Below are 25,730 nucleotides of genomic sequence, written 5' to 3' on the forward strand. Positions count from 1 at the left end.
ATGGGGGAACCAGGTAGAGGGAGGAACCAGGGGAGAGGATTTGGAGCCATCAAAGGCTGCTGGGGCAGGATGCTGCAGTTTGCACTGAAATCAGCAGAATCTGTGTTTTGCATATGGGCAGATGAATTAATGCTGGGCTCCATTCATCCCACATGCCCATGGTGGACAAAGGAGCTGTAATTTTTTTGCAACTGCAGCTCTACTGTAACAGTATTAGAATTGTGGAATTGTTTAATTTGGGAAAGACCTCTAAGATCGAGTCCAATCATTCCCCCAGCACTGCTACGTTCACCACTAACCCATGTCCCCTGGTGCCACATCCACACATATTTTGAACACTTCCAGTGACTCCATCACTGCCCTGGGTGGCTGTGCCAGGGCCTGACCACCCCTTCAGGGAAGAAATTTTCCCCAATATCCAACCTGAACCTCCCCTGGCACAACTTGAAGCCATTTCCTCTCCTCCTGTCCCTGTTCCCTGGGAGCAGAGCCTGACCCCCGCCCCAGCTGCCCTCTCCTGTCAGGGAGTTGTGCAGAGCCACAAGGTCCCCCCTGAGCCTCGTTGTCTCCAGGCTGAGCCCCCACAGCTCCCTTGGTTGCTCCTGGTGCTGCAGACTCTTCCCCAGCTCTGTTGCCCTTCTCTGGACATGCTCCAGCCCCTCCAAGACCTTCTTCTTGTGAGGGTCCCAAGACTGCCCCCAGGATTGGAGGTGTGGCCTCGGCAGTGCCAGCACAGAGGGATGGTTACCAGTCCTGCTGGTCACACCATGGCTGGTACAAGCCAGGTGTCATTGGCCTTCTCAGCCACCTGGGCACACCTGGGCTCATGTTCAGCCCCTGATGATTCATTATTGCTTTCGACTATAATCAGAGTCTTTTCCTCCTCTCTGCTGCCATGCTCTTCTCCAACAGACCTTGCAACAAATTCCCTGCTGGTCTCTGTGCCAGGGATCTCACAGTTGGAGCAGCTGTTTTTCACTACTGGGCTGAAGCTGCAGGGCAGACACCTGAGGGTGGCTGCCTGGTCCAACACAGGGTTTGTGCAAACCCTTGACAGAGCAGTTTGACAAACATCTGGAAGGTAGAGAACAGAAGCTAAACTCCCACTGGCTCAGGAAATATTTTATTCTTTATACTTTCATTAAAAAATAAACATAGGAAACAAAACCACAGAACACTTGTGTGATAGAAACAAACGCAGAAGGTCAGAGCATTGGCTGAAAGTGCATAATTAGGTCATGCTACCATGTCCCTGATCCCACCCTGTCCCCAAGCAAGGAGTCAGCAGGAAGCTCAACGAGCAGCACTACATGGAGCCCAGGCACTGTGGGGCTGAGCTGATGGCAGAGGGGAGCCTGTGCTCCCAGGAACGCAGCGAGGCAGGACATGCTGAGCAGGGAGTGCTCCGTGAGCTGGTGTGAGCCACTGATGGAGCCTCACCTGGGCTCGTGGGGCAGGCCAGGGATAGCAAGTGTCACAGGATGTGGAGTTATGAGACAGGGGAATAAACAGCTGAGAACAAAGGGCAAAACGGAATCCTGGATGTCACTCTGGAACAGCCCTGGAAGCAGAAAAACCCTAGATAAAAGGAAAACCAACACAAAGAACTTGAGTGAAAGGCTGCCTCGGGTCCCCCTGCCAGGTCTGTCTGGGGACAAACCCCAGTGACTCACCAGCAGGACCTTGGTGGGCAGCAGCCACTGTGTCCCTACTGTCCTGGCCTCAGCTCAGGTGACCTCCTCACAGGGCAGGGCACAGGCACGGCCACAGCACAGCCAAGCTCCTGGTGCCACACGTCGTTTGCAGCTGGAGCTGTCAAGCTTTTTGAGGACACACGATGTGATGAACCCTGCTGAGCACCCGATCAAGAGCACGAACCTGCGCTTCTGTGGCAGCAACGAGCTCCTCCCTTGCCCTCTGCCTGTGGCCTCAGGCTCTGTCTCAGTAGTTGACAGCTTTAACCTGCGACTCCGTTTGTGTGCAGCCCTGCGAGGACCCTGCAAACGCAGTGGCAGTGCAGGCCCCCCTCACACACGCTCACCCAACCCGGCTCTGCACCCACGCGCGCTCAAGGAGCACGTTTGAACATTCAGTATGTACACGATGATTTGAAGCTGGAACATAAGAGCAGCTGGATTCACCCTCACACATCCACATGGCTGAGAGCGACCCGAGGACCCGCGGGGTCCTGCGGTGGCTGAAGAGGTGACCCAGTGGTATGTACATGTCCTTGGGAGGGGTCACCAGGCTGGCTGAGACCAGGCTGGGGCAACTCTGCTCTGCCCACAGACTGAGCCACAGGAACAGCAGAGAGTGCAGCTTCTCCTGACCCATTCACCCCCTTCCTCCAGCTTCCCACAGAGCCCTTGATTTCAAATGACTGCTGAGATCACACAGTTATGCACATGCTCTAGTCACAAGCAGCACAGAAAGCTGCTGTTCTGGTGCCTATTCCCACAGCATCCACAACTCTCAGGAACAGTCACTGCAAATCATTTGGGACTCTTCCTCCAGCTGAGACTTTTTAGAATGTTTTTCTTTGTGAGCTCCCTCCTGATCACTTCTCCCGAAGGACGCAGACTCCCGCGTCGCAGCGCTGCATCCCCAGGGAGGTGACCACTTCCCAGCTGTCAATGATGGGATCGTAGCACTCGATGCTGCTCAGCAGTGAGTTGCCATCGTATCTGCCGGGACAGAAAGTTACAAATGAAGGACAGTGCTGGAGGAAGGGGCTGAGGCATTCAGAGCTCTTCCTGGGAGGCTGGGCAGCTGCATACAGCAGGAATAGCCCAAATTATAACCCCTGCATCAAGCTGCCATTGCTGTCTGCTGCCTCTCTCCTGCCTGCCTGGGCCCTGGACCTTTGTGCTGCCCGTTTTGGTTGGGCACGGTGACCCTGTGGGTGTCTCCTCTCATAGAGGAGAGGCCCCGTGGAAGGGGCAGCAGCTGTGTCCCCTCAGGTCACTTGTTCAGCACCCAGGGCTGCAGGACCCCGTGGGCTTACCCGGCGATGGCGTAGAGCCGGCCCCGCAGCACCGTGGCCCCCACGTAGCAGCGGGGCGTGGTCATGCTCGTCACCGTGGTCCAGGAGTCGGTGCGGATGTTGTAGGCTTCCACTGAGGAGAGGTGCGCCGTGCCATCGAACCCACCCACCACGTAAATGTGGTCATTGAGCAGAGCCACGCCAGCCCCTGTGGAGAGAAGGTGGCACAGTCACACCCACGAGTGACAGCGGCAGCGCGGGGCTCGCTGTTACAAGGCTGAACAGGTCACTTCCTCCCTCTTCACAGGACATTTTTAAAGAGCTGATAACTGCGGCTTCTGTTGTTGTTGTCTCCAATATGATACATGAAAACGTCACTCCACTAAACACTGCTGACTCTGTGCCGTGGGGGGCCCGGGCAGCACAGCAGCACGAGAGGTTTACCTGGGCTGACACCTGACCACAGGTGTGAGAGCAGAGCAGCACCAGGCCCGCTCTGCTGGCAGGCAGCTGGCAGGGACTGTCAGTACAGAGACAAGCTCCTCTGGTGTTTCTGACTCCCTGGTGTCACCCAGCTCCTGGCTGTAGCCTGGAGAGTAGCTGCACACTGCTCCATGCAGAGCTGGAGGAGGGATTTCCCTGACATTACTTCTCTGGAAGACAGGGAAATGAAAACTGGTTTCTACACTGTCACAGAGGCAGAGGTGGCTGGAGCAGCTGCCTGAACAGCTGTTCTCACAGTGCAGCAGACAATAATATGCTGGTCCAACTGGGAATTTATGAAACCAGCAGCAAATAACCCCCTGCCAGCCTTGGTTCCTCCTTGGCAGCCCCCTCAGGTAGAGCACTGGAGGACACCGTGACACTACCATGCACTTGGTGGCCTTGGGGGCTCCTGCACCTCGGGACACAGTCAGCCCTGTCAGGCTGTCACCACCAACATGAACTACTGCCTTAATGAATACCCTGAAGGAAACGAGCCAGCTACCCTGCAGTTGTAGGGCATGGATCTGTTTCTTTACAAACAGGGTAGGAGACTTTCTGTTCCACTGAACGCATCCTCGCTTTCCCTGTCTGTCCTTGCTGAGAGCACCCGAACAGCTGGGAATGGCCAGGCTGGCCCAGTGGGCTCTCCAGGAGCTTTGGCTGAAGAGACCAAACCAAGGCCTAATCAGGGAAATCAGGTCCAGGAATGCAATATGGCCAAGGTCGCTGAGGGGTAGCCTCCCTCCAGAATCTGTCCTAGGAGGTGGAAAGAAAGAAGGAGGAAATGATCTCTGTGAATAACACCAAGATTGCTTTTAGTCCTGGTCTTGGAATTCAAAGACCTGCATGTGGATAAGTCTTCTTTGGAGGCCAAAGAAGTCCTACAGGGCCCAAGGTCACCAGGACAGACTTAACTGACACCAGGATGAAGGCTGCAAGTACCTAAGCTATGACTAGTTAGGGGTGTTAGTACCAGAGTGGCAGCACAAAAACTTGGGCAAAAAAAGGCTCTTGGGCACACCCATGTTTCAGATCTTGGTACTCCAGGTCACAGTTCCAAGGAAGACACCAGCTGAGCCAGTGCTGGGGTCAGGAGTCTCACCATGTTCCTGCTTGCTTGTGGCACCAAGGAGCTCATGCTGCAGCCAAGGCACTGCTACTAAAGCCTCCAACTCCTGTGGGGAGCACAGACCTGGGAAATGCCTGTTGTGGAAGGCTTTTCCCTTGAACTCTCTTTTGGTCTTGTCCAAAGTCAATCTTCTCTGGTGCCCAAAGCAGACCCATCTGATCCTCAAGCTTCCTAGAGATTTGTGGATTAGTCTCACATGGTGCCTCTGACCTGGAAAAACTTGCAGATTGATCCTGTTTTCTGTATGTAGGGTCTTCCTGGATGTGGAAAGTGCCCAAGTCCTAAATCAAATCCATTCCTGGCAGACAAACCCACACTTAACAGGAATATCCCTGTCACAGGAATAAATATTTAAAGATCGGGGTTTTGGTGAATGCCACTGCAGGCACAAGAAAGCTGAAATGTTTTTGGAACAGAGCCCAGTTTTATTGAGTACCCAGCACTTGGCCCTAACCAGGAACACTGCACAGGAATCACATGGAGCAGTGCTGCCCAGGTTGGGGCAGTTATTGAAAGAAGCAGAGAAAAAGTAACTTCAAAAGGGATGTGCAAGAGGGTCTAAGAACGTAACTCTAAGCACTGGGAGCCACACGGGTGTGAAGGCCCTGAGCAACCTGCCCGTGCACACACAGGCAGGGCCAGGGCAGCTCATCAGCACAGCCTGGAGCTCAGGGCAGGAGGCCTGAGGCACACAGCAAGAGCAGGAGGTCAACACACCTGGGCACACAGGAGCCCCATGGCAACTCGTCTGAGAAAGGAAGGAGAGCCTAAACAGAAAGATACTCCAAAAGCAGGATTTAAACTGTGTTCTTGTCCTAGATACAACTGCCCACTTAAAGCTTGGATAGAACTCCAGGCAGAGAGACAAGTGAAGAGTTGGTGGGGGATAATTATTGTGTGACTGCACCATTTGTGGAACCCCACTGCAGGGTGACACTGCTCTGGCAGCGCTGCTCTCTGTGCTCCTGCTGCCCTGGAGCAGGGCTCAGGTGGAGGAGCAGCCTGGCAGGGCACGCCTGCCGTCACCATGTCCCGTGCAGCCGACAAGCACTGACCCAGTACTGTGGTCACTTTGTGCCTTGTGAGCTCTTTTCCACACCAAGCACTGTTCCCAGTTTTGGAAGTCACACAGCATTTCCTCTCCCTCCCTGTAACCTAAAACCCCACCACTACATTCCTCTATACACGCCTTGGCGTGGGATGGAGACAGCAGGCATGTGAAAATTAGTATTTCTCTTGGGAATTCAAGCCAGTGTGCTGTAAAATCATCCCTTCTCAAAGCCAAACCACCCACTGGGGCCAGAGCACTCTCCAGGACAGCAGAACACACCAGCAGTGACTGCTCCCTCAGTGCAGCAGGAAACACACTGACTTCAAGGCACTGTGGGCTCTTACCTGAGCGCTTGGTGGCCATTGGAGTGACATTTGTCCAGTGTCCAGTGTGGGGGTCATACCTCTCAACAGAATTCAGGATGTTCAGCCCATCGTAGCCTCCTGAAACAGAACACAGGAGCAAACCACGGGGCTGATTTGGGGAGAATGTTTTTTGTGTAGACAGCAGTAACACGCCTGGTGGGCCCCGAGCACAGTGTGGCACTGCCATCAGCACAGCCCACCCTGGCAGGACAGGGGATCCTGCAGCCAGCCCAGAGCCAGCTCTGCCCCAACAATGCACTGGGCCATGTGGGACAGCATCACTTCCCCAAACCAGGCCAGCCCCACAGAGCTGCCTCTGAGCACACTGAGGCCACTGCTGGTGCAGTCCCGCAGATGAGCCGCTCCCAGGTCTGTGCTCAGGTCTGTGCTGCAGCCACAGCTGCACGAGGCTGAGCAGTGTAGGCTCGGGATCTCTCAAGAGAATACTAAAGAATCTCTGTGCAGCCCCAGCAAAGGAGCAGTGTGCTGCCATCCATCCTGGGGACAGCATGAGGAAGAGGAATTCGGGAGGGAGAAGTGAAACCCATAAACCAGGCTGGATTATGGCCAGGTTTGAGGCCAGGTTGGGCAGGGCTTGGAGCAACCTGGGCTAGTGGAAGGTGTCCCTGCCCATGGCAGGGGTGGAATGAGATTAAGGTCCATTCCAACCCAAACCATTCAGTGGTTCTATGAAACAAGTGCCTAAGATCTATGACTCCCCAGGAACAGGACTGCAACAGATGTGGGTGCAACGCTGGGCCTGCCTTTTCTGAGGCCCAGAAGGTGACCCACAGAACAAGCTTCAGAGTGCTTTGTCCTCTGGAAATCTCACTGTACTCACAGCTGGTGTGGTGCTCTGAAACTGAGTGCTACAGGAAGAAGCTGGAGAACAGACAGCTCAGGATACATTTCTGGAGCACTACAGCCACCATTGCTTTGTGTGGTGCAGGTGCACCGTCTGTCCCATGGCTACCTGCTTCATCTCTGGGCATTTAGACATTTCCCAGGCCACACAAAGCTTCAGTTGGCACTGCTCATCCTCCACACTTCAGCCATCCCTCAATCGCAGGGTGTGTAAATTGTGTGTAATTTGCAGCGTGCAGCATCTCCTGCAGTGATACGGCAGCTGCACTTCAAGCCACTGTGATGGGAACAGCGAGGTCAGGCAGCACTCACTGACACAGCCGGGAGTGCCCCGGGAGGTTAAACCTCTTCTAACATGGATGTGACAGGTTGGTGCTGCTCAGGCAGCACCTGAATGGTCACTTGTGTAAAAGGGCAGGCTTTGCACAACTCCCAGAGGTGCTGAGGTACCCACCGAGGCAGTAGATGACTCCGTTGGCGACCACGAGCCCCGCTCCCTCCCGTGCTGTCTGCATGTCTCCCAGCATACTCCACTGGTCGATGTTGGGGTCGTAGCGCTCCATGCTGGTGTGACGGCGGCTTCCATCGAACCCACCCGAAACGTAGATCATGTCTGCAGTGACAGAGTGGGACCCAGCGAGTCAACCATGCCCATGGAGCACGGGGGCCCTCACACATGGAGCAAAGCTACAACGTGGACTGCAAACCACAGAAAACAGACCTTGGCACACTGGGAGCCAAGATGAACCCAGGCACCTCAACCTGGCTCACGGGTCCAACAAACAAACACAAGTCCCATCTGGCCTTTAAATCTGCTTCCTGCTGATGGATGAAAGAGAACATGCACATCCAGCTATTTTTTTCATGCTGTAGTACCACCAAAACACTGCCATGCCCAAACCCAAACCCTTCCCATGACGAGCCTCACGTCAGTACCTCCCCAAAGTCCCCACTCCTTCCCTGCACATGTTCCAGTCTCTCCAGTGCTGGATGGTCACAGCTGTACTTAAGTGTCCTGTGCTCAGTGTTGCCCGACACTGTCACCACCCTCAGAGCTTCCCACTCCATAATCTCTCACAGAGCCCCTTTCCCCCAGTTCACAGATATGTGCTGCAGGAATGCAGCGGAGGCAGAGCTCCTCTCAGGATATGTGGGCAAGTTTTCCATTTCTGCATCCCAGTGATGAGAAGGCAGAATCTCAGGCTCCCCTCCTCCCCCAGAGCCAGCCCACTCTTCACATACCAGCTCAGGGCATCTCAGGCCAGAGATGCTCTGCCCTGGCAGTGACCAGGACGTACCTCCAAGGGTTGTGGCTCCCGCCAGCCCTCGCCGCACGTTCATGGGAGCCACGGAGTACCAGATGCCATCCTCATCCGATGTGTAATCCAGGCACTCCACGGAGCTGAGGCGGGAGCGCCCGTCGTAGCCCCCGATGACATAGATGCGGTCATGGAGGGACACCGTGGCCACGTATCGCCGCTTCCGCGTGATGCTCTGAGACAGCAAAGCAACACGAAGGTCAAAGAGAGAAACAACACTGGGCACAGAGACCAACCACTGCTCTTCCACCCTCTGCTGCTGCTCCTTTGGGAAATGGCCCACTGTCCCAGAGCAGGCAGCACAATGGATTTAAAGGACACAGCCTAAGTGACTGTGTCTGCCTCTCCCTGCCATGCTCTCTTCTCAGGACCACGTCTCTCTGCACTCAAGTATTTCGCATTAAATGTATTTATCCTGTGCTGCTGCATAATCTTTGATGCATTTGGTATGTTTTGTTAGCCTCCCACTGGCTCCTGCAGACAGTGGTAACGGGAGAAAGTGGGGACTCTGAATATTTGATGAAGCTTTTAGCCTCCAAGAAAGATCAGAATTTTGGAACATCAGGTGATACTGAGTTTGTCCTGACCAGTGATATTAAAGAGGCAGTTCTTCACCATTTCACACAGATAAAGGTGATTTTAATTTGGGTAGAAATACTCCTCAGTGCAGGAATTCTCTCTTCCCGTAATGCTCCAAAACACTGCAAGCAGCGGGATCATGCAGCAGCCTGAAGACTGCACTGATTACACTGTTCCTATTGACATTCCAATTATCATCACTAACCTTAAAACTTAACACCCCTTCTCTAAGAAACATGATAGTTCTCACTCCCACAACCAAGATGTGGGTCTCTGCAGGCTCAGCTGATCAGGTCTATGACAACAACCCCCTCTCCCTCCATCACTCTGCAAACTGAAGTGGTTTCAGCATTCACCATGTAAATATCTGAAGAATTTCTCTCAGAAATCCTCAGCAGATTGCACAGGACAGCCCAAGGAAACTGTTATCCAGCTGGTGCTGCAGGATCAGTGTTTGCTCACAGCCTGGTCAGCCCAGTGGTGGTCAGAGCCAGTCCCTTACCGGCAGGAAACTCCACTCCTGGGTCTTGGGGTCGTACTTCTCCACCACATCAATGGGGGACTGCTGGCTGCCAAAGCCGCCGATCACGAGCAGCACTTCGTTAGCTCCTGAGGCACAGAGGGACAGCAAAGCCAAGTCAATCCCTTCACAACCAAAGGGTCACCTCAGGGGAACAACCTGAAGAAACTCTGAGCCTTCCCTGGTGCAAAGCTGCCTCTAAATCCCTGTTTTCATCTCGGCTCTGGGGAAGGGACCTAACCTGGCTCAGGCACTCCCACTCCCTCTGTGCTCAGCAAGGAAAAGAAAGGAGAAAACTCTTCAGAGCATGTGGCAGACGATTGACTGAGGTGTTAGGAGCTTGCTGCTGGAGGGCTGTTTCTCCTAACACCAGAGGCACTTTGAGAAGACAAGCTGCCTCAGACAGGTGCTGAAGTTCACTCCTTTATATCTCCTTTTGTATTCCTTCCACTGTTTTCCCCAAACCTCTCACCACCCCATAGAATCTGGAGGAGAATCCCTGCTGCCTCCTCATAACACAAGGTCTCCTCTTGGTAGCAAATGACATCCAGACCTGATTTAGGGGACTTTGTTTACCACGTAACTGAGAAACAAGTCAGGCTGTCTGAAGCTTGGAAAACAAATTAAATATTTTCCCAGGAATTGTCTCTTAAATCTTGTGTATTTTTTTTCAAAATTGCCTTCCCATTACTTTTTTTTTCTCTGAGATGGTCTCTGAATTTTTATTTCCTCCATGACTGTTAAATAACAGCTGTGACCTGGAGAATTATAACTTCCCCTGTAATCACTGCCTGGAAGCAGGCTTCTGTCTCAGGTTTAGAACAGCTCAGCATCCCCTGGACTCCTTGGGCCCTTTCTGGAACAGGGAGTGTATCACTAGAATTTAGGACCATCCAGCTTTTAATTGCAGAAGGACTGAACACCAAGCAACAAACATTTTACAAGGCCTTGTCTGCCACAAAGCAGAAAAGCTGCCACCTCAGATGAAGAATAATATAAAAAATAACTGGGAAGGATTCACAAGAGCTCCAACATCTTGGAAAGGCTCCTTTCCAGTAAGATAGCTAAAAGTGCAATCACTTCAGTTCTCACATGCAAAGTTAATACACAACTTGATAACAGTGTAAAAGTGACACATTACTGATATCAGATGGTGTGGAATCAATTAAAGAGCTAGGGCTGAATCCAAAGGGTGAACCTCAGCAATAATGTGCAGTTTTAACCCATACAATTAGACAATAAAACAGTTTTTAAATGTCTTTTTTATCAGGTGAAGTATTTAAACTAAGAATAAAATGAAATGTGTTTTTCTAAAATCATAGAATCACAAAATGGTTTGGGTTGGAAGGGACCTTAAAGCTCATCTCATTCCACCCCCTGCCGTGTTCAGAGACACCTTCCACTGTCCCAGGTTGTTCCAGGCCCTGTCCAGCCTGGCCTTGGACACTTCCAGGGATGGGGCAGCCACAGCCTCTCTGGGCACCCTGTGCCAGGGCCTCCCCACCTGCACAGGGAAGAATTTCTTCCCTAAATTTCCCGTGTGAAACCATTCCCTGTTGTCCCATTGCTACAGTTTGTGATGACAAGTCCCTCTATGGCTTCCTTGTAGGCCCCTTCAGATACTGGAAGGCTGATGGCAGTGACAGGCTGAGCTGAAGTGCAGATCTTTGAAACTGGCATAGGAATTCCCACAAAATGTGCTGAGGCCTGGACTATGCAGGAGCAGAACAACAACATTCCCTTCAGGCCAGAAAAGTTTGATCAGTGTGTCTCTGACAACCCTAATCTGCCCTCCTCTTTTTGTGGTTAAACTGCTTTCTGTCCCCTGAAATGGGTCACGAGGGGATTTTGGGGTTTCTCTCCACCACACCTGCAGCAGCACTGGAGAACACACAAGGAGGATTCCTTGCAGGGACAGTGGTCCATGCTGGCACTGATGGCAGTGCCCTGGGAGTGCACCAGGATACAGGCACAGCACAGTCTGACAGAAGAAGCCAGTAAAATACTTATGTTGCTCTTGAGTGCTCACAGCCCTAAGACAAGCCTTTTCTGAACAATTCATGACCATGCTTGGTAGGAGTTACTGAAATAAAGGAAGATATCATCATTGATTTACCTTAACAAGGCTAGGGAGAAAAACAAAAGCACCTCTGAAGGGGAAGAGGGACATCTCCATCTCCCTCCTTGCACGTTCCCCCGTTCAATTCGCTGTGGAAATTTGCTGTCACTGTAAGGCAGCTGTCACTCACCTCACAGCTCCATTTTGGACTCTGATACCTGCCTCTTCAGACAGGAAGAAACTCTTCCCACAGTTCTTGGACAGCTGCATGCTGGGACAAATGTATCTGCAGGCACCAGCACCTCAGGAAACTGGTTTTAAGGCCACAGCAGGGGCCTGGGATTAAAAGCAATCAACTGGTCCCCACACTGGCACTAAGCAAACGTGCTCTGTAAAAGAGGCACTCTCTCCTTTGCTCCAGTCCCCTCTCTGTCCCACTGGGGACCATGGGATGACAAAAGCTACTGCTGTGAAGAACATCAGCACAATTACAAGGCACTAGACAAGGTGTCTGGCACACCACCTGCCAGTGCCCTGGCCCCTCTCAGTGTCCTTTCCCCTGCTGCTCACCCAGACGTGCTCGTGTCCTGGGTCCTTGCATCTGGCTCCGGAGCTCGGGCCGAAGGTGGAATTTCTTGGCTTCGTCTACAAGGTCTCTGCACTGCAGGCTGCAGCGTATAAAAGGCTGGGGAGAAACATGAGTCATTGGTACATGCAGTGTATTTTAAGAAACCTCAGAAGAACTGTCCTAAAGCCAACGCTCATCAGCTCAGACAGCATGTAAAGGACTTGTGTGCAGGCTGCAGTGTCCTGGTGGAGACATGGCATGCAGAGAAATGCAAAGGCAACTGAAGACCAGATTGCAGCTGAGAAGATACAGCTCCATTCTCACAGACTGGCACTGAAGGTTCCTTAAGGAAAATGGCTGCATTGGAACACTAAGGAAAAGTCACTTCTGCTCCATTTAAGCCAGCAGAAGTATGACTAGGAAGGGGAACTGGCAGTGAAACCACACTTGATCTGCCCCACATAACTCGTCCTGCACCTGCCACTGGAGAAGAGGTGGGGAGCACAGCCCAATGAAGCTGTTCAGCTGATCTGTTGCCCTGATCCCTGTGCACGTGGGACATGGAGTTGTGAAGAGGCAACAGAAGCACTGAAGTGTGAGGGGCACCCAAGGACAGCTTCATCTCCTTGCACAATGCCATTGTAATTCCCTTCCCTAGCCAAGGGCCCGGACCAACCTCCCTTCAGCTCAGTGCTCATTTTCCCTTGGGTGTTTGGTGTACATGCTGCTTCAGTAAGTTCAGATTTACTTTTACAGGCTCCTGGTATCTGTATCAGGCAGCCACATGGGGCCAACACTCCACTCTCCACACCACCCCAAGCTGAGGATGTGCCATCAGTGTGTGGCACTGCCAGACTGGACAGGTCACCCTGCACGGTCACTCTGAGAGCCGAGGGCAGTACACGCTCTGTCTCAGGCTGGATTTGGAACAGATCTATTTGTTTTGGTACCAGTCCCTTTTCCATTAGCTTCAATTTCAGTTTGAAGTGGACCATGACAATCTGACTGAACACCCTTTAGCTCTGGCACAGCCTAACACAACAGCCCATTAGGTTGTCTTGACTTAGTAACATCCATGATCTATCACATCCGAGATGCCTGTTGCTAAACCAGCCTTTTCCTGACGTAGAGAAACGTCTGTCATTCACCATTCAGCACCTGTCAGGTGGCAAGGGCTAGTAACCCCTGAGTACATCCTATCACCATCTAACCTCAAGGCTGGTTTGACCTTCTCTGGGCCTTCCTTTGAAATCTTGCCTGGGATCAGCATCATTTCCTGCCTGGAATTAAACTTGCACTGAAAAGCTTAATTATCTCTTTGCATCGTCCCAATTTTGGGTTGCCTCTGCAGCATCTCAGAATACAAAGCAGCAGTGTTAGCCATGGCTCTTGGCTGTGTATTGGCCCTGGGCCCACACAGCTCCTGTCTTTCTCACTCAGAGGTACTTGCTGGCCATCTGGACCTCAGACATCCTCTGAGGAGCCATGACCTCCCTGAGATCAATGCCAGCAATCTTCAGCCTGGGGAAGGGGACCTGCCAGCGCTTAGGAATGATGGCAGAAAGCACTTGTTGGAGACTGTAACAGATGACAACAGAAAGGTGCAGAGACAGCTGACAAATGGCTCTGGAGAGGGCACCCTGTGGCTGCAGAGCGGGATGCTGTGGCTGCTGGCACAGCACACCACTGCTCAGTGTGACGGCGGCGCTGAGCAGGGACAGCTCCGCAGTGTCCCCATCAAACAGGAGCAGCAGAGGAGAGCTTTGAATACGTTCTGTCGGGCAGCAGAGCCCAGCCAGGAGCACGCAGCGGCCGCCAGCGCCGTACCTCGGTGTCGATGACGTCAGTGATGTAGCGGGGGGTGAGCAGCGGCATCCGCACGTACTGCAGCAGCTCCGGCAGCGACGCCTCACGCTCCTTCTTCGAGTGCTTCACCCAGTTGATAACCGCCTCGAACACCGGCTCCTCAGAGTCCACCTGCAAAGAGGAGGCACATCCTGATAGGATGACAGGATAACACTGGAGCTACTGCCATGGAGCACACAACGTCCAGGCTGTTGGCACTGCTTCACAGCGAGCAAGGGAGCAGGACACTTCAGCTACGAGTCTCTTAGGGAAATCCCCATAAGCACAGTGAAATTCCCTCACTTCCTTTTCCTTAAACCTGCATTTGTTTTTTCCCCTGCAGCTGAGATCAACAATGGGCAGTCCAAGTCCCGGAGCAGTGAGCGCTACGGTGCGGATCAGAGCCCAGAGCTGGAAGCTCCATCCACTGACCAGTGGGAACTCACAGGACAGCTCCCCCAGTTCTCTGTGGACCAGGAGCTGTGGTCCTGCAAAATTCCAAGTGCCATCATAGAGGTGATCAGAATCATGTTTCCTTTGCACAGCGAAGTGTCTGGCTTAGGCCCCGGCAGCGCCGTGCCCACGCACTGCCCCTCGGACAATCCAGCCAGAGCAGGTACATTCAAGGTATCTTTTTATTTCAATCCACCTTTTAAAAACTACAAAGGATTTCAGAGTGGGGCACGAATGTTACTGTTTATTTCTACTGTTTATTTTATCACTAATTTATTTCTCCATCTCCGGTCTCCATTTAGGACTGGCACATGCTGGTGCTTACACCACTTCCAGAGATTACACTGACTAAACCACCCAAATTTGATACTGTTAGAGAACCTCAGGTGCTTTGGACAGCTATGATTACCAAAATCGAAAGAATTGTAAAAATCTCAATTATATATTACTTAGACTTTGTTTTCTTTTTGCACATCTAGCAGATCATCCAACATAAAGGGAAACCAGGTACAAATTTATTATTACAAAGTCGTTAACTGAGACTAAACATGAAGAAAAAAGAAGAGCCTGTGATGAAAGGACTGAGCCTTCCCACCAGCCTACAACTGGTCCCCTCTGAAGTCCAGTTTGAAGCTGTCAGGCAGAATGTTTTGAAGCAGGGAGCCCCAGAGGTTAATTATGTTAGGCATTCTTCTAAGCCATTGTTTTATATTCATTACAGTGTAATTTGGAATGGCCTCTTTCTCTTGGAATTGCAGGGAAAGGACAATTAGAGCTCACAAAAGGAGAGCAGACTACTGTACTGTTTCCAATTTCCCCACCTCCTCTTTAAACGCAATAATCCTGCATTGATTTATTCCCTCCTGAACGGAATGTCCTCAGATATATTTAACAGTTTTATTGTTCATTAAATCATTTACGTTTCCTGATAAATGATGAGTAACATTTAATGCAGGATCACAGTGAGGACCTGTAATTGCACTTCTTGAGCAGCCCAGAGATTTTCTGAGGGTGTTCTGTGAGCACACTCTTGATTCCACACAGCACCTCTGTGCTGGCACAGCAGGAGAGAGACCTGCTCCTTATCCCAGACTGGTTTGGGTTGGAAGGGACCTTAAAGCCCATCCCATTCCACCCTCTGCCATGGGCAGGGACACCTTCCACCAGACCAGGTTGCTCCAAGCCCCATCCAACCTGACCATGGACACTTCCAGGAATGGGGCAGGCACAGCTTCTCTGGGCAACCTGGGCCAGGTCCTCAGCACCCTCACAGGAAAGAATTTCTTCCCAATATCAAATCTAAGTATCTCCTCTTTAAAACTGTTACCCCTTGTCCTATCACTCTCTGCCCATGTAAAAAGTCACTCTTCCTCTTTTTTATAAGGGCCTTTATAAGGTCTCCCTGGAGCCATCTCCTCTCCAGGTCAACCCCCCCAGCTCTCCCAGCATGGCTCCACAGCAGAGGGGCTCCAGCCCTCAGAGCATCTCTGTCACCTCCTGCTCTAACAGGTCCACGTCTTTCTTGTGCTGAGAACTCCTGACCTGGACACAGCATTCCAGGTGAGACCTCACAAGGACAGAGAAGAGGGGGAGAATTGCCTCCCTTGCCCTACCTGTCACATATTCTTAAGGTATGACAGTGCATGCACAACACACTGCCTGCTGCAAGGTCTGAACCAGCCCTTCCAATCCACAAGGAATGTCGCTTCGCCTGAGCGGATCATCCGAGAAGCTTGGCTGGGTCATTCTGAAGTTCCTCATTATTTCCTGCTCCCAGCCCAGAAGCTGCTCTCAGTGTCATCACAACCCACAGGAGGCTCAGCCCCTCACAGCACAAACACCAAACACACTCAGCCTTCTCCACTGCAGGTCCCGGCTGGAGCAGGGTCCTTCACCACTGTCTCACAGGCTCTTTCTCAAGCAGCCTCATTAACAAGAGCATGTTGCCATGGCTGAAGACCACTTTCAAGGAATACATCAACAATTCTCCTCTGGCTACCCCTGTACTGGCTTTTCAGGAATCCTACCAAAGATATCCCATACGTTGGTTTGCTTCCAAGCATTCCTGTTCCCCTGAACTCTGAGTAGTGATTGCTTTCAACTGCAGTGAATGTTAGCTCTCGACAAAATCCACCTCAGTAAGTAATCAAACTCTCTCCTCATTACCAGGGAATGTTCAACTGGTTCATAGAAAAGGTGGAAAAATGTATTTGACATGTTCCAGTCACATAGCACATCCTCCAGAAACTCACCGTCAGGGAACTAAATCTCCCTGTAATCCCTGCAAAGTCAGACCACCCTGCACCATCCTGGGGATTCCTTGTGCTGCTGATCAGCAGGCAAACAGAAGTTAAAGCTTGGGGGTATTTCTGAAATGTAGGCATTGAGACAACTTGTCTTCTCCAGGGAAAGGAGGGAATGAAGGGCCAGTAACTTTGCAGAGGGAACTAACTCACTGTGATTGACTTGCAAGAACCACTTGTGTGACAACAAATTCTTACAGAGAAGCTACATGTTACTGATAAAATTCAGATTACAAACTAGCAAAAAAAAATTAGTTAGACACTTCTTGAAAATTAAATGTCAAATTCAGAAACTGTGTGAGAAGTCCACCCCAGAAGTATGGACTAATTACTGACTGGTTTCAATGTTTTATTTCAATGCTTTGCACAGTAATGGTACTTTTCAGGTTTTACCTGAATTTCATCACACTTGATGAGCTTTTCAACCTCTTCTTGATTTAAGAGGATAAACTCTTCATGCTGAACCACCTCTGGAAAATGTTTCTGGCTGAAGACCTCTGCAGCTTGCATTAGATCCACACAATTGTGTGTCTCAGCAAAATCCCGAATGCCCAAACAATTTGATGGATCCAGCTGGCTTTCTAGAAACTCACAGCAAGCTTGTTTCACACCTACGGAAAATTGGAGGGGTGAATGAGCACTGCATGCTTACTATCAATCCACTGTTTTGGCAAGGGCTTCAAAAAAGTTCTAAGCAATAATGAAAATCCAATTCAAATAACAAGTAAAAGTACTACAGAAACACACACATGCATGTATTGCTTTGGAGACTGTGAAGACACTTGGAGCAGCCAGGCCACGTGTTTGGGCTGGTTTGAGCTCTGGCTGTTCTATTCCAATCAAAAAATTACATCAGTCTGATACTAGGAAGACTCCAATGTGAGTTGTACTCAGCTTCATGGATTATAAACCACTAATGTGTCTGCTAGTGGATATAGTACCAGATTCCTAGGTCTGTGATAACTTTTGGGTAAGCTGTCTGTGATTTGGGATAATTGTCCAGGGTAGCTCCATAGGTGCATGTGCAGTGACAACAACCAGCCTGTTACCGACCCAGACATACTGTGATGGCAGGTCAAATACATCCAGGATTTGCTTATTAGAGTAATATAACTGAGCAGTAACATTTATGTGCTATACAGCTCACAATTCCTCTTGGGAATACTCCTGCAGAAGTACAGTAGCCCAAAGCATGGAACCTGTTTTACCTTTTTTTTTGCACCCAAACCCCTTCCACTACCAATGAGACCACAGCGCACAAGAAAACAGAAGTTTGATATAACTACTTACAAGTATCATTCCTCCCCCAATCTCTCTTCCATGCACAGAGGGTCAAACAAACCAAATCTCTATACAGCAGCAATGGTGCAATTTGTGCTAATCCTTGAATTACCTTTCAGTTGAAGCAGACATGCTGCTGGCAGCAATTCTTGGACGTTTTCTACTGTCACATGCACAGTTTCTGTATATACAAAGTCCAGCAGGATTTCCATGGTGGAGGCTGTCAGGCCCTGGATATCCACACAGGGTTTATCTTTCTCTGAGAGCTGTAAATTAAAAGAGAGACACAGCTTTATTTTTCATTAATGTGAGCAGAAAGCCCACAACACTCAGCAGGTTTGAAAATAAGATCTGTCAGAGGTTTCAACAGAGATTTGTCCTTTCTATTCTGGCACTCACTGAAAGGATATGGGGAAAGAGGGAATTTTCCCTACAAAATTCACTTACAGGATGAGAAAGAGAAAGAAGTTTTTTATGGATCAAAAGGACAGTCACACTGCACAGTAAAACCTGTGAGCTGAGATCTGAGTCAGCAGAGATTACGTGTGTCACCTGTGCAAGACAACTAAACACTCTCCTCCATGCAGTACTCCAAGCTTTACTCCAGGGGATTTCCTCCCTGAGCTGGATGCGTGTGACATGCTGCAGTTCACATGGAGTCCCCACCTAAGTGTTGGCCCAAACCAGGTTCTTTCAGCTGGTGTGAAAGAGGCCAATCCACACCCAGAGTCCAGGTATTTGATTCATTTCAGTTCAGCACAGAGAGGGGGGCTGGAGGCCAATCCCCAAAGCCAGCCCATGACCAGCAAAATTGTTCACTTTTTATACATTTTAGCAAAGGCATTAATGTTCATTGGCTACAAGTTACCTAGCTCTCTCATTAATTAGCCTTCTATCTTCTATTGGTTTATGATTTCCTTGCTTCTTACGCTAATGAGTCCCATGCTCAGTCTTTCTCTTCCTCTGGGTCAGGGGACTTCTGGAGTAGGTGGCTGTGAGTCAGTGGTCACAACGTGCCTCTGCTGGAATTACCTTCTACCCATTCAGAGCTGATTCAGCACAGCTGCTGAGCTTGCTTTATCAATTTCTTCCTTATTTTGGGAGTTTTGCCAAGTGTCTCTGTGGCCCAGAAATTTGGCATCTCTGTGCCCTCTATCAGTAGGACATCCTTCTGCCTGAGCTTTGGTAACTTCCCCATGGCATGTCAAGCCCTAAACCTGAACAAGTCTATTCTACTGACAAGTAATTTTCCTTTCCAACACCTGGACATTTTCACCACTCCACTCTAAAACCAAGCCAAAGAAAAAGCTTTCTCAACTCGTCAATTTCCTGATTCAATTCTTCAAGCTTATGGTGAACTTCATTCCTAAAATGAAATTAAGTTAAAAGACAGTTTGTGCAGTGATGGCACATACACAATCCAGACTTTGTCCTCTATTTTATCACCTCTATGATTAATTTTGGAATAATTATTTCTTCCAAGGAACATTATCCTCCTAACGGTCAATCTTTGGGAACAGCAAATTCTGTGAATCCATCAAATTTGCACAAAACAGATTATATTTCACAAAGCATCAGCTTCGTGGTTCAGTGCCCCCAGCACAGAGCTGCTGGCAGAGCATCCGATGATTCCTGATCAATGCACTGGCTGGTGGACTCACTAATCACACCCTGCACATTGCTGCCAGCTCAGCAGCATGGCTGCACCTCAGGAGATAATGATCTCCCTGTGGCACGCTGCAAAACCAGCCCCTGACTTCTGGAGCAGTCAGCACCAGTGCAAGCACAACGCAGACGAAAGCCCGTGGCTTCTCTTGCCAAGAATGGGCCCGAAGTTGGTACAGCCAGTTGGGCAGAGGCTCAGGGAGCAGAAAGCACGGCCAAAGCACCATCACTGAGCTTGGAATCTGCCACAGCTGGGGAAAACAGAGGTGATACAGGAGTAGAGAAAATACGAGCAGTGGAAGCTGCTCCTGCAGAGGCACTCCACGACACGGCAGAGATGTCTGCTGGGACTGAGCCATGTCTATGATGCAGAGATACACTTGCAGGAGAGAAGCACAGGAGGTAATGGTGAACCTCGAAGGAATTTGAAGGAAGAGGCCTTTCAAATCTGTTGACTCAGTGAACAAACTTTATGGCTTCCAAAGTTGGGAAGGAACAGCAAATTACCTTGTCTGACCTGCTGTGTGACAGGCCAGGCATTGCATTCAGAAGCTAAAACCAGTTCCTGCCTTGGGCCAGACAAAACATTCCTGAAACAAGACTAAGCTGTTTGTACCACAAACAAAGGACACAGATGTCACCAAAGGTCAGAACTGATCAGACAAGACGTTCAGATGATTCCAATAAGCAAATTGAGACACAGACCATACATATTTAGGATCAAAGACGTTACAAACTTCTATTGACCTCCTGGCAGCTGTAAGCATCAGTTCTTCACACATCAGCCTGGAGCTGGTAAAGAAGCTTCTGATGCACAATCAATATTCAATCATCAGCCATGCACATACTCTATACTGCTGACCATAACACAAACCATGGGGACAACACTAACACCACAGAGATGATTAATTCCTGCTTCCCTTGTATTTCTGCTACACTCCACTACTTGGTTGTTATTTTGCTCAGTTTACTCACATGCTAAGGATGCCAGGAAGGAAGGACGCCAGGAAGGATGGATGGATGGATGGATGGATGGAAGGAAGGAAGGAAGGAAGGAAGGAAGGAATTCGGAAGGAAGGAATTCGGAAGGAAGGAAGGAAGGAAGGAACTCGGAAGGAAGGAAGGAATTCGGAAGGAAGGAAGGAAGGAAGGAAGGAAGGAAGGAAGGAAGGAAGGAAGGAAGGAAGGAAGGAAGGAAGGAAGGAAGGAAGGAAGGAAGGAAGGAAGGAAGGAAGGAAGGAAGGAAGGAAGGAAGGAAGTATTTCACATAAATTCACCTACATATGTGATGCAGAATCGGAATCCTAACATCATACCTTAAAGAAGGATCTCAGTGTGGAGACAACTTGATTCTGAACACAGAATCATGGAATGGTCTTGGTTGGAAGGGACCTTCCATGGACCCTCTCTGTCAGCTCAAAGCCATTCCCCTTCCTCCTGTAACTCCAGTGAAAAGTCTCTCTCCATCTTTCTTGTTGGTTCCCTTCATGTACTGAAAGGCCACAATTAGGTCACCCCAGAGCTTTCTCCAGACTCAACAATCCCAATTCTCTCAGCCTTTCAGACTCATGAGGACTCTGAGCTGAGCTCCAGCCTGTGTGTGTAGCATTGGAGAACTGCCTGCAGTGCTCAGTGCTGGGCTGTTGGGACACAGACAGTCCCTCGTTCAACCATACTGGCATGTATTTGGACTCAGAATACAAACTGATGATCATACAATGCTAACCAACACAAAGGGCAGGAAGCTTTCCTCTCCAAGGTGTTCAGTGTTTCCTTTTGTGGTTGTTCAGTGGCCCCAGATACATCTCTCCATCTCTGCTGTCAGAATTTCAGATCGGTTTCCCACTTTGCTGTTTAGTATCAGAGCTCTGCTCACTCTCCCTGAAGGGAGTGTAGTAGCCAGGGATTGATACTCCCTCACACAAGCACATTTCTAACGTCATAAAAAGTCTGCAGCAGTAGAAATCCCAAAATCAACTGCAGCATCCAGGAAAACAACTAAAGAGAGTCACTTTGAGGCCTCAGGAGTTTTACCTCAAGATGCCCAAGCTGCTGAAAGCCTTAAGGCAGGGGCTGCAGGTTACAGCTCTTTTGTGAAACACAGTGTTGCTTCTTCCATTCCATCCATCAATCATTGTGCTGGGTTTGGCTGGGGTAGAGTTAATTTCCTTCTCAGTGGCTGGCATGGGGCTGTGTTTTGGATTTGTGCTGAATGTAGGGACAATAATGGACATGTTTTTGTAATTGCTGAGCAGTGGTCACAGAGCCAAGGCCTTTTCTGCTTTTCATACTGCCAGGCTGGCGAGGGGGCTGGGGGTGCATGGGAAGCTGGGAGGAGACATAGCTGGGACAGATGACCCAAAGTGATCAAAGGCATATTTCAGACTGTATGACACCATGCTCAGTATACAAAGTGGGGGGCAGAAGAAAGAAGGGGGAGGGATGTTTGGAGTGATGGTGTTTGTCTTCCCAAGTCACTGTCGCGGAACCCTGCTTTCCAGGGGATGGCTGAACACCTGCCTGCCCATGGGAAACAGGGAGTGAATTCCTGGGTTTGCTTTGTTTGCACGTGTGGCTTTTGCTTTCCATATTAAACTGTCTTTGTCTCAACCCACAAATTTTCCAGCTTTTACTCTTGTGACTCCCTCCCTGATCCTGCTGGTGGGGGAGCAAGCACGGGGCTGTGAGGGGCTTGGCTGCTGCCTGGGGCTAAACCGTGACAATCATGCAACTCACCCTGCAGGAGAATGGGTCTAAAATTTTGCAACCCCTTTCTTACCCAAGGCTACTTCTTGTTTTCGTCTTTACTAATGCAGACACACAAAAGTACACTGGAATAAACCCCAATTTCTTCTCACAGGGGAAGAGAAATGCTGGCATGACAGTGCTAATGTGTGGCTCACTGTACTCTGGAGAGCAATCACAGCACAGTGAAGTTGACCATGTAAGCACCTGGAAACACCAGCTGCTTACTTTCAGAATATTTCTCCATGCTGGGGGGAAAAGAACCCTTCAGTTTCTAGAACACAGCCTCCAAGAGAAGACAGAATAGTTTCTTTCTGAGGTGGAGCCAATGATCAGCTCTTAAAAGAACCTAACTTACGTTAACTTGGCCAAACAGAGAAAAATATCAGTGCACAACCAAGATCCATGGGAGTTAAAACTGCTCTGCAATTTTCACTACAAGGAACAACCCTGTAGGTAAAACTGATGGTCTTTCAGTTCTCCCACACTGCTCAGCACAGGGGCAAAGGAAAGAGTTGTAAAAAGCCTGGGGTTCATCAGGTGATCAATGGCTTCTCCTCATTCTGTAAAATGGGAACAGAAAATGGGAAGAAATTAATACTAAGCCAGACTGAGAACTTTTTAAAATGTTAAAGTCAGAAGTAAGAGAAGGAAAGAAACTTGAGACATAGAGAGGCAAAGGCAGTTCTTTACGACAACAGTATCTGCTGACAGTCTCAGTGTTGTACTGGCCATGCACAGATGTGACACCAAGAATACTGTGACATAACCCCAGGATAGAAGACCAGGAATGCCATGGGCTAACCCCAGGATCAGTTCTGAACAAAGCCTTGTGCAGCCTGGTCTGGCACATTAGAGCAGCCAAGCAGCCCCCAGACTTGCCGGAGGCAAGCGATGGAGTGCAGAGGAAGCCCTGGCAGGGCCTGTCAGTCCATGACACCACACACAATGAGCTCCCTGGAGTCCCAGCCTGGCCAAACCCTGCACCCACAAGAGCCTGGAGAGTGTCCAAGCACTGTCCCATCACAGGCCCCGACACACTTGTCGCTGACACACACAGGAAGCAGGTCCACTCTGAGGCTTACCGAGCTGCCCCTTCCTGGAAGGAAGTTCTCCCACAAACACTCTGTAATTGTGTGCCCCTTGGCAGGTTGGTCACTTAGGGTTTCCGTAACAAAGGAACAAGTTTGGAAGAAAGACTAAGCAAAAGAAGCAAACCCCTTAAAGCAGAGGCGGTGTGGGAGTGCGAGAGAGCAAGCAATTCTGCCCACTGGGCACAGGCGTTCTCCCAGGGAGAATTTAATTTCCTAGGAAGACTTACATGTCCGAATGAAGGTCACTATGATGTTACAGTTAACATGAGTGTAACGAAGCAAGGAGAGACACCTCAGCTCAAACCCAAAGCACACCAACCCCCAGCCTTTGTTAGCAGTCATGAAGAACATTCTGGAGCACACGGAATGACTGGATCTCTGCACAAAGTCCAGAAGTCAAAAGCACTGACAGGAACGTGGAGGCAAACCCAGAGAAGCAGAGACACTCTGCTGTACTGGTGAGCACCTGGAGCTACTGGAGAACAGAAAACTTCAGCCTCCAGGGACTAATTTGCTTTGTGCATTTTCTTCATTTCATTACATTTCCTTCATGCAGAGAAAGAGCATAAACCTGATGAATTTACAAATTTCATGAAGATACGGACAAAAAAAATATATTGGTCTGTGGTCAGGCCACACATTCTTCGTTTTGGTTTCTTTGCACAGGACTGTAAAAACGGAGACACCTGCTGCCCCGACAGCACTGAGAGCAGTGGGCACACAGAGAGCTCTGCCACAGCCTTGGATGCCTCGGTAAAACAAAGAACAAAATCATTCTCTGCTGCAATGACTCTTGGGCTAGCAGGGAGGGCTTTAGGACCTGTGAGCTACTTAATAATGTTTCTCCCTGCTAATGGGGAAGGCGGTAGGATAAGGAAAGCATCTTCTGTAAGAAAAAGCTGCAAAGATTGACTCAAACTTATAAAAGACAAAGCCAGGCAATGCATCTGACATTTAACAGCAAGTGCCAGTTCTAGCTCAAACAGTGCCTGTCAGTGACTCAGGGAAACAGCACATAGGTACTGCAAGTCTCACAGTCAGGGCTGAGAGCCAAGGTGCTCACAGGTGAGATGTGCTGAGTGCAGCACCTGGGGCTCACAGTCACCCCAGCCCCAGTGACACCCCCATGGCAGGAGACCAGCACAACCCAGCACACACCAGCTCTCAGCCAGTGCCAAGAGGAGCCCGGAGCACGCATCAGACACCCTCCATTGCACAGAAAGGGCTGCCCAGACTCCCCAGCTCGGCACCAGGGCAGGAAAGATGCCCAGAACCACAGAAACCACAAATCACCGCTAGAAAAATAAGTAAATGCATCAGAACTCTCTGGTTTGGCAGCTCAGCCTGGCAGCTCGCTGGGCACAGGGTGGTCGCAGCAGACCATGAATCAAGATCACAGTCTCTGCCACAACCTCTAACTCCCCACCAGGTCAGGATAAAGGGCTCTGGGGCCACCATAAGAAGACACAGAATCACCTCGAACTGCTCCAGGGCCAGCAGGACAGAATCCAGAGGGCTCCAGGGCCAGCATGGGGGGATTCAGAGAGACCTAGGGCCACCACGGGGGGACCTGGAGCCCATAGGGAAACCGAAGGCCACCGTGCAGAAATCCAGAGACACCAAGGGCCACCACAGAGAAATCCAGGGCCACCATGGGGGGTTCCTGAGGAACCCAGAGCCACCATGAAAGGATCAAGAACCACAACGGGGGCATCCTGAGCAACCACGGGGAGTATCCAGCGGACTCCAGGATCACCACAAGGGGATCCTGGGCCCTCACGGGGGGATCCTGGCCCAGCTGCTGAGCAGCTCAACGGAGAGCAGCCCAGGCACTGGGCGGCCCTGCCTCCTCCACCCACGGAGCACCCAGGGCCGGCGGCAGCACCGACCTCGCTGGTGAACATGGCGCAGAAGTAGTCGCTGCAGGCGGCCAGGACGATGCGGTGGGCCGGGAAGTCCTTGTGTTCCACGCGGAGGGTGACGTCGCAGAGCGTGTTGCTCTTACGCAGGGCGTTCATGGCGTTGAGGATGGACTTGGCGTGGGAGTTGGTCATGATGTCCTTGGGGGGGGCCATGGCGCGCGGCACCTGCGGGCACAGCCAGCACGGCCACATGGCACGGCGCCCGCCGCCGACAGGGGGCGCTGCCGCCGCGCCGCCCCGCCCGCCCGCCCTCAGCGCCCGCCCCGCCCGGCGCCCCCGCCCACCGCGACCCCGCGGCGCGGCCGCCCCGGCGACACCCGCCCGGGGCAGGCCGGGGCCGCCCAGCCCGGCCCCGTCCTGCCCCGCCCGACCCGGCCCGGAGCTGCCCTGCCCGGCCCGGCCCGGCCGCACTCACCGCCGCGGGGAGAGGTCCCGGCCCGCACACCTCGCCTCCCCCCGCCCTTCCCTCTCCCCGCGCCGCGCGCTCTGATTCCGTCAT

General features: G+C 50.8%; 1 protein-coding gene across 1 annotated transcript; it reads right to left on the reverse strand.

Annotated features, from left to right (window-relative positions):
* Positions 1-1,107: 1,107 nt before the first annotated feature.
* KLHL12 (kelch like family member 12) lies at positions 1,108-25,730 on the reverse strand. Its single transcript, XM_068995840.1, has 12 exons — positions 25,647-25,730; positions 25,199-25,396; positions 17,918-18,071; positions 16,918-17,135; positions 13,751-13,900; positions 11,926-12,040; positions 9,279-9,385; positions 8,177-8,372; positions 7,333-7,491; positions 5,994-6,092; positions 3,005-3,191; positions 1,108-2,684 (listed from the first exon to the last, which is right to left on the reverse strand). Exons 1-12 carry the CDS (start codon positions 25,728-25,730, stop codon positions 2,558-2,560), a joined length of 1,794 nt encoding a protein of 597 aa, XP_068851941.1. The 3' UTR covers positions 1,108-2,557.

The sequence above is a fragment of the Aphelocoma coerulescens genome, chromosome 26, assembly GCF_041296385.1.
Source record: "Aphelocoma coerulescens isolate FSJ_1873_10779 chromosome 26, UR_Acoe_1.0, whole genome shotgun sequence".
NCBI lineage: Eukaryota > Metazoa > Chordata > Aves > Passeriformes > Corvidae > Aphelocoma > Aphelocoma coerulescens.